The 14515-nt window shown below is 51.2% G+C and overlaps 1 protein-coding gene across 2 annotated transcripts in view; it reads right to left on the reverse strand.

The window, feature by feature from the left end:
- The window catches only part of TK2 (thymidine kinase 2), a 31994-nt gene that overhangs the window by 6094 nt on the left and 11385 nt on the right, over positions 1-14515 (reverse strand). For both annotated transcript variants that reach the window (XM_053906522.1, XM_053906523.1), the window contains 4 exons: positions 13177-13250; positions 3039-3127; positions 2593-2672; positions 81-161 (listed from right to left, as the gene is read on the reverse strand). In XM_053906522.1, the coding sequence (XP_053762497.1) occupies positions 81-161; positions 2593-2672; positions 3039-3127; positions 13177-13250 (324 nt within the window). The remainder of the gene's footprint in view (positions 1-80; positions 162-2592; positions 2673-3038; positions 3128-13176; positions 13251-14515) is intronic.

Raw genomic sequence — 14515 nt, forward strand, 5'->3', positions numbered from 1 at the left:
CCCCGGACTACAGAGTGGCTGACATTCCCTGGGTCACTCCTCCTTCTAGAAAAGTCTCCTGCCCTGCCAGGGGAACTTACCAGAACAGGGGCTGCCACAGGGAAAAGGCCTCCTTTGAAGAGCCACTCCTCATAGAGGCGGTGAAGAGCATCCAAGTATTCCTGCCAGGAAACACACACACACAGACACACACAGACACAGGCTGTCAGGAGCAGGGAGGGGGACAAACCTCTCCACCAAGGGTCTTAGGCAGGGGGGTGAATGTTGATGACCACAGGGCAGTGGCTTGGACAAAGGAGCCTACAACCGCTGACCTGGTCCAGGCGGACAGCAGTAAATGCAGCGGCTCCCTCTGCCAGCCAGCTCGGGCAGGGCAACAGTCAGAGGCTTCACTAGGGCCGTGGGCTCCACCCCTCCCTGCTCCACTGGTGCCTTACGCACACCCTCCCCCCTCGCTTCTCACACTTCCTGCCACTTCTCCAGCAGCAGGGCCATCAGCTCCTTCATGGTGGAGCCCACAGCTGCCCCGCAGCTGGACAGCCCAGCCCTGGGCAGCCTCTGACCCCTCCACTCTGACCTTCCCTCCAAGAGGACAATGACCCTCACTGGCCTAGGGAATCCCATTCCTGCTGCCCCTACTCCCTAGATGACTTACAACCTGTGGACCCTCTAGACCATGAAGACCAGTTTCATTTAAAAATTTTTTAATGTTTATTTATTTTTGACAGAGAGAGAGAGACACAGAGCATGAGCAGGGGAGGGGCAGAGAGAGAGGGAGACACAGAATCTGAAGCAGGCTCCAGGCTCTGAGCTGTCAGCACAGAGCCCGACACAGGGCTCGAACTCACAGACTGCAAGATCATGACCTAAGCCCAAGTCGGACGCTCAACCGACTGAGCCACCCAGGTGCCCCATGAAGACCAACTTCAGAAAGCCCCACGAGGTGGAACCCAACGGAAAAGAGGCCCGAACATGCCCCTAAGCCATTAGTGCCTCTGCACAGGCAGGACTGGACAGCACACACTTCCACACGCACAGGCCAAGGTGCTTTGGCTGCCCGTGACCACCTCCCCAAGCAGCAATTTACTGCCAGCCCGGAAGTTCTTACAGAAACCGCACTGACAGCTTTTCATCCCACTGAGTTCTCCCTTGGCAACAACAGGTTTGTCCTATAGGCCACGTCAGAAATGTTAGGATAATGGCTTGGCTAATGGCTTAGAGGGACTCCAGACTTGTCATTTCTTCAGAACATCTGTGTCACTGCACAGAGTGGCCATGCCCTACCTTGGCATGGCCCAGCCCCACCCCACTGCACCCTTCACTCCTGTCTCTGGATTTCAAAGGAGCTGCCTAGAGAGAGGCCCATGCCTTCACGGCTGGAATCAACCTTTCTGGTGCCCAAGGAAAACAAGGCTAGGCAGGCCTCAGGAGCAGGACAGGTCTTCCAGGGCCCCAGGTCCAGCCCATCCTGAGCTCAGACCCCCATGACACCCCAGTAAATGCCTGCCAGCCTCTGTCTGTGTACCACCAGAGGCATTCGTGTAGGGCACTCAGTTCAGTACTAACTGAGCAACTCCTAGGTGCCAAGTCCTGGGAAACATGCTGGGGATGCAAAGGGAATGAGATCTAATCTTAAAAAGCTCACATTTTGATGATAGATGGGGAACAAACATACAGACAAATAGTTTCAGTATGCTTGTCCTTAGGGCTGTGATCATAATACACCCAGAGGCTAGAGGAGCACAATGGAGGGAAGGTCAGGGAAGGCCTCCTGGAGAAAGTGACATCTGAGCTGAACTTGGAAGGCAAAAGAAACCACCATACAAAGGCACATTTATGTAACTACATGGTGAGTGTGTGTGTGTGTGTGTGTGTGTGTGTGTAGCCACAACTAGTCTCTATGGCCAGAGCATGAAAAGCAGGAAGTGGAGGGAAATAACACCAATCGGGCAGTGGGGACTTCAGCCTAGACAGCGGCAAGGCACTGAGGGCTTATGGCTGGGAAACTGCATGAATGGCATTCTATACTGGACACATCACCCAAGCAGCAATGTGGAGACCAGATTTTGGAGGGAACGTGCGTAGTGAAGGACCAGGACAAGGAGGGCAGTCCAATGGCTACAACAGTCCTGACTACAGTCCATGTAGCCCTGAGCCAGGACCCAGAAGGGCAAGATGCTGGGCAAGTCGTAGAGAAGGCCACCGCCAAGCCCAGCACTGCACTAAGCACTGGGGATGCAGTGCAGGTGGGAGGGCACGTTCTAGCGAGGACCCAGAGCTGGGCGCAGAGGCAGGTCACCTTCAGGAGGTAGTCAGGACAAGCCCTGGGGGCACCTGGACAGGGAGTGGAGAAGGGACGCCTCTGAGCACAGAGGGCGCCAAGCAATGAGTCCTGAGCCACAGGAAGTGAGGTCGGTCTGGACTCTGCACAGGGTCTCCAGCCACAGAGGAAGTCAGAGTTTACCCTCCTGCATGCTCAGTTCCCGTTTCTTCCTCTGTGACAACAGCACAGTGACCTCACAGAGGGAAGGGCCAGGCTGCAATGGACATGGTTTCCCGGTCATTTTGAAGCAGGTTAAAGAGGGCTCTTACCAGGGAAATGACTGTCTCCTCCTCCCTGCATCTCATCTGTAACCTCTGATAACAGGTCTCAGGGGTGGTCCGGAGATAAACTGAAATTTAAAAAAAATCATACATGGTTCTAATTGCTCTGGTTCATGGCTTGGAAGTCAAAGCCGAGGGGAGGGGGAAGGAAGGTGTGTGGGCAAGACGTGGAGAGAAACATCCGCCAGCAGCTCTGAGCAGAAGACACAGACCACAGCCAGCTCACAGCCCAACCACTCACCAGCTGTGTGGCCTGACAGGCATCTTGACCCTCATCCCAACTTTAATTTTCCTTCCATGTCACCAGCCCCACAGGGTTGTTGTGAGGGTGAATGAGCTTCCATGCATACACAAAGCTTAGCACAGGGTCTGGCACAGTAGGTCCAGCCAAGCGCGTCCTCACTGGGGGAGGAAGGTCGGAAGGGGCCTCTCACCTATCAAATCAATGGACACGTCGATGTTCCTCACAATCCAATCAAACCATTCTGCCAGAATCACATAGTCCACTTCAGGCATCTTCCCACTATAATGAGAGTTATTAGGGTTTTATTCATCAGAAGGACCTGTGGATGGCTTCCGTATAAAGGGCATGACCCAGGGCACGATGGTATAGCGCGATCCATGTGATACTGGGCCCGAAACACCTTGGACCCTCCACCGCTGGGGGACAGCTTATGGTCTAATGCAGCAAGAGTCACGGAACTGTTCGATGGGAGAGCTCATTTGGGATCTGAACTACAGGCAGAGAAAGGGACTCGGAAGCCTGTCCCCAGAGAACAGGGATGGCACTCAGTTTGGAAGGTGGAGCAGCGAATCACTTCCACCTCTAGAAGTTTCTTTCGTGGAAATAATCATGGATGTCCACCACAGCACCCCCTAAAACAATGAAAAGCGAAACCTTGGCCCGTTGACAGAACAGCAAACCATGCAGTGACTGAAAGACAACATTGTAAAATAATACTTAATGACATGGAAAATGCTCACAATCGAATGTTCCATGAGAACAGCAGGACAAAAAACTGTATATAGTATGACCCAACTGTATTTTCACAAGAATCCGTTCACACATTATGAAAAAAGACTGTGAAGAAAAACAGCAAAATGCATACAGTGCTTTTTTCTCTGAGCTGTGGGACCAGAGGGGACTGTGTTTTCTTTCTACCTTTCTGTATTTTCCAAAATCAGCAACATATTCGTTCTCAAATCAAGGGTTGGGTGGAGGGGAAATAACTACATATTTAAAATGTGAACTGAAAAAGGAAGGAAGGAAGGAAGAATTCAAGACAACAGTCTGAGCATCCACGAGGCCTGGCGTCTCTCCCCGGCTCCAGCGGGTTTCCCGCGCCCAAAGAGGAAACCAACAGGAAGAGACAGAGGAATGGCAGCTAGAGGGCACAGGCCTGTCAAAGGCCAGGTGATCTGCCAAGGCCCAGGAGGGGAATTCTCCCTTGTAACACCCCACCTACCATCTTGGATCCACTCAGAACAGAGTCTGGAAGGACTGGCTACAGGAAAATGGTCATGCCTGGGCCCCAGGGTCCACAGGGGGCTTCTCGTTGCCCATGAACGGTGGGGGTAAGAGAAGAGCCCAGTGGAAGGGCGGTCTAGAGCTGGCCCCCTGCCAGGCGCTGTGAATGGACTCCCACCTGATGGGGAAGAGGGATGCAGGGATGGGCATGGACAGAGATAAGAACTCAGACAGTTGGAGGGGGGGTGCTCTGGGGGACGAAGGGCACAAGCAGCCCTGCCTGGGGCCCAAACGACAGGGCGTGGCACAAACTGGACAGGGACACTGCCCCTAGTCCCTGAGACACCACGATATCTTCAGGGGAGAACAGCTAGCTGTGCCTGGGGCGAGCAGCAGGAAAGTGTACGGTGCCTGAGAGAACAGTGGGGGCAGAGGGGCAGCTGCCGGTGCCTTAGGTCTTCAGGCATCAGATCTCAGCCAGGAGACCTGATTAACATGCGAGGGCTCTTGGAATGAGTGGGTGGAGGAGGGTGGTTGGAAGAAGTCCCACAACACTGCAGAGAGGACCCGAGCCAATGCAATCCAGGAACTAAAGGTAACGACTTTGTGACCACAGGCTGGTATGGTGTGAGGACAGGTGGCTGTCTCTTCTCTTATGTCCTTATAGCCCAATATTGGGGTGCCTGGGTGGCTCAGTCGGTTAAGCATCCGACTTCAGCTTGGGTCATGATCTCACCACCTGTGAGTTCAAGTCCCACATCAAGCTCTGTGCTGACAGCTCAGAGCCTGGAGCCTGCTTCAGATTCTGTGTCTCCCTCTTCCTCTGCCCCTCCCCTGCTCATGCTCTGTCTCCCTCAAAATTAAGTAAACATTTAAAAAACAAATTAAACAAAAATGAACTACTGGGACCTCATCAAAATAAAAAGCTTCTGCACAGCGAAGGAAACAATCAGCAAAACTAAAAGGCAACCGATGGAATGGGAAAAGATATTTGCAAATGACATATCAGATAAAGAGTTAGTATCCAAAGTCTATAAAGAACTTATCAAACTCAACACCCAAAAAACCAAATAATCCAGGGAAGAAATGGGCAAAAGTCATGAGTAGACACTTCTCCAAAGAAGACACCCAGATGGCCAACCAACACATGAGAAAATGCTTAACATCACTCATCATCAGGGAAATACAAATCAAAACCACAATGAGATACCACCTCACACCTGTCAGAATGGCTAACATGAACAACTCAGGCAACCACAGATGTTGGCGTGGATGTGGAGAAAGAGGATCTCTTTTGCATTGTTGGTGGGAATGCAAGCTGGTGCAGCCACTCTGGAAAACAGTATGGAGGTTCCTCAAAAAATTAAAAATAGAACTAGCCTATGACCCAGCAATTGCACTACTAGGCATTTATCCAAAGGATACAGGTGTGCTGTTTCAAAGGGGAACATGCACCCCCATGTTTATAGCAGCACTATCAACAATAGCCAAAGTATGAGAAGAGCCCAAATGTCCATCGATGGATGAATGGATAAAGAAGATGCGGTATATGTATACAATGGAGTATTACTCGGCAATCAAAAAGAATCAAATCTTGCCATTTGCAACTACGTGGATGGGACTGGAGGGTATTATGCTAAGTGAAATTAGTCAGAGAAAGACAAAAATCATATGACTTCACTCACATGAGGACTTTAAGAGACAAAACAGATGAACATAAGGGAAGGAAAGCAAAAATAATATCAAAACAGGGAGGGGGACAAAACAGAAGAGACTCATAAATAGGGAGAACAAACTGAGGGTTACTGGAGGGGTTGTGGGAGGGGGTATGGGCTAAATGGGTAAGGGACACTAAGGAATCTACTCCTGAAATCATTGTTGCACTATATACTAACTAATTTGGACGTAAATTTGAAAAAACAAAAAATAAAATTAAAAAATAAAATTAAAAATAAAAAACATTAAAAAAAACTTAAAAAAAAAAAGTAGCCCATTATTTATTCAGGCCTGAGTGTTCCAGGGAAACCTGACCCCACCCCAAGCTTCTGGGGAGGCCCAGTTGGTCTAAGGGAAGTACTGTCCTCTCACAAGCTGCACCAATCAGTACAAGGCATCCCCTGGCCACACTGGCCCAGCCTGGGCCAGTGAGACATGAGGGAGGCCTGCAGGGGTTGATAGAAACCATGCTTTCTCACACTCAGAGGAAAGCCACTGGCAAGACACCTACTCTGGCTAGCAAGTGAGAAACCTGGTTCTGCCACAGCCATTTCGTCACCATGGAGGAATCATATTGAGGATATGAACGAGACACAAGAGTAGGAAAACAAGGCTGGAGCTCCTGAATGAAACCAACCCTGCCTGCCATTAAGATAACCACTAATGACCTCATCCTTCGGGTTACTTGGAGCTGGGTTTCAGTTAGTCGCAGCTCAGAGTATCTGATTTCAGGAAACCAAACCACTCTCTCTTCATGTGTTTTCCTTCGCTGGGAAACAAAGTTTCGTTGTCCAGAACAAAATTGACTCTGAGGGAATGCGGGTTTCCCGAATGCAAGCTGCTAATCGGCCCCTCCCCTTCTCCACTAAAACGCAGACCAAATAGCCTGAAGGCACAGAACAGACTAGCAACCTAGGGCTGTGGACTAGTGAGCAGGGCCAGAGGCAGAACTGCCCAGTGCCTCCCAAGTCACTGATGCTTGCTGGACAGTCAGGTGTCATACTTTGCCCTGCAGAACTTCACATGTGTCTGCAAGGCTCAAGGCAGATTTTGCCAAATCCCAGAGCTGGGAAGATCCCGGAAGCTGGAACTGCTGAATTGAGTCACCATGCAGAACACATGCAGCACAGTGTTAACTGAAAAACCAGACCAACACTACCAGAAAAAAGGGTCACGATGTGCACGGAAGGATGCAGAGACATGGGGATGGGGCTCACATCTGCGGGGGTCTCTGGAGCCTGCCTGAGAGCCACTGTTCCCCTGGAAATCAGTTCCAGATGATCTCAGGACACTTCCTGAGGGGCACAGGGGCCTCCTGGTCCCACCCCAACCCAGCCCAAACTGGCAGCTTCCCCCACAGACAGGAAGAAGGATATCCCTTTCCAGCGCTCTCCTGGAGAGGTCCTCCGTGGCGGCAGCCTCCCTGCCAGCCGGGTTGGCAGGAAGACCTCCAGGAAACCCTTCCGAGATTGCTGGGAGCACTGTGCTAGGGGGTCCAGGACAACCTGTCACTGGCTAAGCTGAGTGAGGAAACGGAGGCCTGGTTTCCGTGACTCTGAGGAATGTCAGAGAGCAGGTGCTGCTTTATCCATATTCGCAGTTTTCCTCCTAGAAATTCTGCCTGGCTCCTCCTGTGTCTGCCTCTAGATTGGGGCACCCAGCACCACCAATAAGCCACTGTTTTAATTTTTTTTTTAATTTTTTAAAAAAACGTTTATTTATTTTTGAAGGAGAGAGACAGACAGACAAAGCATGAGTGGGGCAGGGGCAGAGAGAAGGAGACACAGAATCCAAAGCAGGCTCCAGGTTCTGAGGTGTTAGCACAGAGCACGAGGTGAGGCTCAAATTCACGAACTGCAAGATCATGACCTGAGCCAAAGTCAGACACTTAACCGACTAAGCCCCCAAGCCACTGCTTTTATTTCCACAGAACACACAGTGGGCGGCGCCTCTCTACAGAAAATTCAACCACTTGACTCCCCAACAGTGGAATGGGTGGACTGAGAGGGTTTCGTGGTGCCATCCCCTTACCCAGGGTGGCAAAACCGAGGTCTTGGATCCACACAAATCCTGCTGGCTGTTTTGCTTGGCACAGTTTGCTGCTATCTTCCTCCTGAGGCCCTCAGAGGCCCCAGTTTGCACAGCACAGGCTGGAACAGAAACCTCTCATTCATATGCCAGTCTCCCTGTATACATGATTGTCTCTTGTTTTCACAAGACCTTATATGATCAATTTTAGTCCCAAATTTGCAGATGAGGAAAACTGAGGCCCAGAGCAGTGAAACACACCTCAGTCTGAGCAGGAATTAAAGCCTGGCTCTCTGTGGCCCCAAAGCTCACATGCTCTGCATTACATCACTTGCCCTTCCTGTCTGTCAAGTGAGGGGGCTGTTCTGGACACTCCTGTGTCTCTGTGGCTGCAGCTGGAGGAAAGGCACGGCTCTCAGAGTCAAGACCCAGGCCTAAGTCCCCCTTTGGACCAGAGCAGGGGAAGAGTCCCAGCCCCTAGGCCAGCTAGGGAGGTAGGAGGGCCTGTTTACTGTTCCAAATGCAGGGTCTTCATCAATGTCCCTGATCTGCAACCCCAGGCGAGTCAGCTGTCACTTCTCCAGTTGGGCCCCACTCAGTTCCCCTACTTGTGTTCTTCGAAAATGCCAACCAATCTAGTAAAACCTTGGCATTCAATTATTCGGCCCACAAGGTTTGGGCCACACAATTGCCTGCGTGGCCACTTTAGCTACATGAGTCCTTCTCACCACCTTCAGCTTTTCACTTCAGCGTGGTGCCCAGGCCTCACAAGTGCCTGGTTGTTAAGGAGGCTATGTAACTGGAATCTTCCTCTTCAGCAATTAACACCATGCTCTCACACCCCTAGCAGCATAATTGCACTCATATCCTGCCTGCCCCAAACTCGCTGCAATGGGGGGGGTGGCCAGAAGAGGCAGGTCTCTCCCTAGGAGAGCTCCTTACTTGTTCAAGGTCCAAAAGGCAAGGATACCTTCAAGAAATTTTGCTTTGGGGGATGCAGAATGCCAGTACGTGGCCTGGCGTACTCCCTTCCACCCAGCCCCCCTCCCCAAGGTTGCAATGGCTTTTAAGAAAGAGAAAAGGTTCAACCCCAACACCAAAGGGGCAGCAGCAACTTGTACCCGTCCCCATCAGGACACATCAGGAAGCTTTTTCCTGGAGCACCTGAGGATGGAGGGAGGCATGAGCTGAGCCAGGAGCTGACTCTCTACACGTGCCATGCTGGGGTTCCCAGTACCCAGCCGAACTCCCCACAGGTGGGAACTGAAACATCCTATTATAGGCAAGGGCAAAGGATCCAGCCAAACTTGGGTGTATGTAGCATACATTTGGTTTAGGCTCAAAAGGACAGTAATCCGTATTTGTGGGGAGAAAACTCTCAAAACATCTCCTTTCTCAGTAACACTTCACTGTGGCTGACCCACTACATCAAGGAAAGCTGGGTTGGGAGGAGAGCGACCGAGAAGAAAGCCCACATTCCACGCTACCTTGCTCTCATCACCTCGTTAGCTCCGGCTACAAACACTCCAATGTGCCTCCACACAGAAAACCTTTGGCCTATGGCTGCGCCTGGCTGCACCTTTCCTGGCCCAGGAATAAACTTGGAGACCCTTAAAACAAAGAAAACACAACAAAACCCCCAACAACTAAAACTTGAAACAACAAATGTGAAATGGACAAACAGCAAGGAATGCAGGAAACAGGACCCCCAGCCCCTGCACTGAAGAACTTTCACCAGGGTGGACTGCCTGCCTCCAAGAAAGCCTGCAGGACTGGGCTCTTACTCTCCTGACCCCAAGGAAGCCACAGGAACAAAACTCTCGAGGAAAAGGGCTGGGCACTAGAGCGGAGAGCTCTTTGCAGGCTGGCTGCAGGCTTCTTCTAAAGCCTTATGCCTCCAAGCGTGCTCCTCCCAGGATGGTGGCCACCTAGGGTGCTTGTTAGAAATTCAGGTTCTCAGGCCCCACCCTGGACTCAGCAAAGCAGCATCTACATGTTAACAAGATGTACGGTGATCTCTGGGAGAAGCCCACCATAAGGCCTGGGTGGAAAGAGGCAGAGGCCTGACTTGCCTAAGTAGACTCCTCAGGGCCTCCAGCCAGTCTGAAGCCTCTGGCCTTAAGGAGAAAAATCTCGATGTCTCCCATGGCTCCCTCATAATTGCTCCCCACACAGCAGGGCACAGGGCAGCTCCCCCTGCTCAGTCACCCACCTGGTCAGGAAGGAGCATGGGTCTTCTGAGCCCATCTCAGTTCCCACTCTGCCAAACAGGGTCCACAGTACCTATACCACAGGGCTGCCCTGAGGACTCAAAGAGGAGTATGAAGAACCAGACAATAAATGTGGCTCCTGGCCTGCCCTTCAACCACTTGAGCAAACGCCCTCATTTCCAGGGAACACAGATAACCTGGTCCGGGTCACAGCTGAATCACCCGCACTGTGGAGGTCCTACTCAGAGCCCCTCTCCTTGAGTTCCCCACCTCCAGAATCTAGGGACTCTAGGGTACGTGGCTGAGGGAGGAGGTACTCCAAACCACATGCTCAATATAGTGTTTGTTACAGATACAAACAGAAGAACACATTATAGAGCAGAATGCAAAATCCACATGAATTTTTAAGATAAAAGAGGGGACTTCAAAGCAACTTCCGGTTTGTTAGTGGGCTTCTTTGGGCTATATGGTCTGGGAGGGCAAGTGGGGAAGCAGCCACCTGTGTGAGCATTCCTCCGCCTCTGGGAGGCTTCAGTCAAAGGGTTTGAGGAGCACCACCTTCTCCGATCTCCCTGAAACCGAAGTGGCAGATGGCCTCACCCCCCCGTAGGCTGCCACAGTGTTCCCAGCAGCCTCTGGAGTGCCCAATGCCATGCACCAACCAACAACTTTTAGACTGAATCAAGTGATACCAGCAACCAGTCTTGAGGTTCCAACCAGGTCTTCAGGGGAACCCACGTTCTCTGAAGGCTGTATGAACTTGAAACAATTAGATCCCGAGAACAGAAACATGGACACAGTAAATTTCTCCTGTGGTTCACTGTCCCACCGAAATCCTAACCACAGATGCCAGGCATTCTGGGAGGGCCAGGGGAGGGATAAAAATGAAGCTAACAGGGCAGGAAAAGAATTTTAAAAAAACAAAACTAAAAGCTATGGTCTTTTCCTACATTACCCACAAAACAGCCCAGGGCAAGGCCCACATTTTCTGGACCTATGACCTCAACCACAGCCGCAGAGATTAGGAAATCAGACCCACCCATCAGAAGTGCTGGAATGAACAACTATGGGCATGAGTAACCAAAGCCCATGACATCAGCTAAAACCACCTGCTGGGACAGGCAGACACAATGGCTCCTGGGGAAACTCACTAGGCCTTGCAGCCTGCAGGTAGGGCTGGGGGGGTTAACTGGCAAATTTGGCAAAGATCAGGGTAGACAAGGACCTACATAAGAGGCACAAACCCTAAACTAGGCAACTGTTCCATAGGCTCTCTAGATGGATGACAGGACTTAGAGATAAGAAAGGCTCAGGGAGGTTTAGGAACTCGGCTGTGCGCACAAAGACAGCAAATTCCAGAGCCAGGATGGGATGCAGGTGCCCCGAACTCCGCACCTCACTCTCTCCCCTGGGCCTCCGGTCATTCCATTCCAGGTTACCCACTTCAAAAAGAGCCACTGACTGCCACACAGAAATGGCCAAGCTGACAACAATTACAAAACAGAGAGCCTCGTCAGGTGAAGTCCCACCCTGCTGCCCAGGGTCCACACGTCAGAGCAATAAACAAACACCAGCAGGGCTTCTCTATTCTTTCTCTTCTATCCTCTACCTGTCCTCCCTCTGGCTAAGGCACTGATGAGCAGGGAGCAAAGGAAAGTGTAGTGGACACCTGGGCTCCACTGAAACCCCAGGCAGCTGGGGGAGGATGGGGCTCTAGCATCAGGACCACTCCTGCTGGAAGGCTGGGGGACAAAGCCATAGTCATGACTTGCCCTGGCTGCTATCCTGACTCATGGCAGGAGTCTAACGCTCGGAATGGATGGGAGCAGAAGCTGTTGTTTTGGGGGCCACACAGGCAGACGGGCACAATACACACCAGCTCGGGACCAATAGAGAAGCCTTTTTAGTGGTCCCCTCAAAGGAGAAGATGTGAAACAGCTGGGGCCAGGGCCTGCGAAATGTGCCAGGCAGGAGACCCAAGAATGGCTGCAAGTCCCATTGCCCAGCAAGAGCTCACGATATGGCCCAGGTGCCAGCCCCACGCTGTGTGCATGCTAGGCAAGTATACCTGCCACAGGGCCCAAGGAGCTTATGGTCCAGCTGGCGGGGGTGGGCAGGGGAACCACAACAGACAACTGAACAAATACACATAGACAAAATTGAACCATGTGTAACTGCCATTTTGTGGGTCAAATTTGGTCAAAATTAATAATATCATACAGTTCAACCTGATCAGAAGTTGTCTCACACATTATGAAGGAAGCCCAACAGCAGTAATTAAAAATAAGAAAGAAGTCCGACCCATCCAGACAGGGTGGTTGGGGAGGGATGGGAGAGGTGACACTTAGGACAGTTGCAGAGGAGAGGGATGGGGGAGCCAGCATGTAGAGCCAGCACACAGGCCAAAGCCTGCAGCCCATCTCCTAAGATCCCTAAAATCAGCAGTAAACTGAGCACAGAAATCAGGAGGGTCCCAAACCTCTGAGGCCTCAGCACTGTGGGCCACCAGAAGTCCCCTAACCGTGTCTATATGACAGAGTCCACACCCATGAGGACAAAAGACAGTTTTGGGTGAAAGGGTAATAGCCTGACCACGCCATTGCCCTGGGTCTTCACTCTGCCCCATATCCTCCCACTCTGCCATGTGATCCACATGGGCCCTCTACAACTCTCAGACTGGGGTCAGCTGGCGTGACCTGTTTTGGCCAATGGGGTGACAGCAAATCTGTAGCCGAGGACTGAAAAGTGCTCGTGCATTTCTGCTGGTGCCTCTGCTCTCTGCCATCACCATGAGAAGTGAATGTCCAGGCTGGCTTGCTGGTCCCAGAAGGAGGATGAGAGGCACAGAGAAGAGAGATGAGTCACCCCAGTCACCCTGGCTAGAGCCATCCTAGACCAGCCGACCCCCAGACATCACGGACAGTAAAGCCACCACCTGGCCAGCCACCCCAGATGACTGAGCAAAATCAACGCAGAAAGCTGTCTGCCACTGAGGCTTTGTGGTTGGTTGTTACACAGCAGGACTATGGCAGTACATGCGAGAGACCGTACAGGAGGTACTCAATATCTGTCACAGGAGTAAACAAGTTCCAATTTCATTTCTAAAAAATTAAGGGTTTAATAATTTATCAACTGTGTAAACTACAGTACCTTCTATACAGGTTTTCTACAAAAACATATCTTGCGCTGTGAATCGACCGCTCCATCAACCGTACCGGTGATGTCTAAAAGAAAACAAAGTGATTCATTGACTCAGGTCAGGAGGGCTTGGAGGATGCTTGTTGCTCCCCCCGCCTACGGTCTGTGCTGAACACAAGAATAGAGAAGCCATGGGATGGTGAGGCAGTCACCAGAGCAGAAATGTGGGTTTAACATGGGGCTCAGCTGTGCTCCGCCCCCCCACCCCCCGCCACGCCCCAAAGCTCTCGGTGGCCGCTGCAGCAATGCAGGGACGGAGGGCTCAGCAGCAGCAGCCTCTTTCATAGGAGAGGTGAGGCTCAAATGGATTATCAGTTTGGGGAAATGCTAGAAAAACCACCAAGTGCTGTCCAGTGGAAAGTGTGGTAATTATGGAACTAAATAGTGTGCATTTGCTTAACGTACGCCCGAGGTAAAGCCCCGAGAGGGCTGGAGTGTGTGTGACATGCTGGGGACTCTGCCATCAGTGACTGAGGGCCTGGCTTTCCGGAACCCCACAAAGATGTGAGACCTTTGTGCCTCTGCACAGGGCTGGCTGGGGATCACTGCAGACCTTTGCAAACTGGGAAGGACTGTGCCCAAGTGGGCAAACACTGCCTCACTCAGCCTGGCCCACAGCACCCACGGGACCTGGACTAGCAAATCAGAGGCATATTCAAAGCCGTAACCCAGGAATTTCCTGGGTGTTTATCTGTCCATCCATCTTCCTTTCCATTTTTTTCCATCCTCTTCTCACTTATGACCCTCTGCTACCCATATGTTGCTAGCACCCCACTCATCCAACTCTCCTTCCGTTCCTCCTTCCTTATCTATCTTTCTTCCTCTCCCATGGCAGACTTCCTTAAACGGAGAAACACACATATGTCCCCTTATATTCAGATATATTAGACACAATTTAGATTTGCGGTTGAGTGCCTGTTCAGGAAAAATAGGGTGAGTGAAGGGGGAAAAGTGCCAACCTCAGATGCTCTGACCTGTATCACTTAGGTATTTGGGGAGACAGAAACTCATACAGTTCTGCTCATATCTTTCCATCTTTAAAAGATACAGATTTGTGGAAGGATAGCTATAGTCACAACTGCCCAGCTCTGGATCAAACCACTCAGATGAATAGCTGTGTCAACATAACAGGCTGTAGGGACCTCCCATCTCCTTCATGGACAGCATCCATGCTGGTCTTCCAGGTTTTGCTTACAATTTTGAACCACAGGTGCCGATCAGGTTCTCTTCAGTCAGCTCTCTTTTTAAGAGACTCTGTCCCTATTCACATGCCAGCTAATAGAGGGGGTCT

This window comes from Panthera pardus, unplaced genomic scaffold (genome assembly GCF_024362965.1).
Source record: "Panthera pardus isolate Hobbes unplaced genomic scaffold, ASM2436296v1 HiC_scaffold_19, whole genome shotgun sequence".
NCBI classification, from domain to species: Eukaryota; Metazoa; Chordata; class Mammalia; order Carnivora; family Felidae; genus Panthera; species Panthera pardus.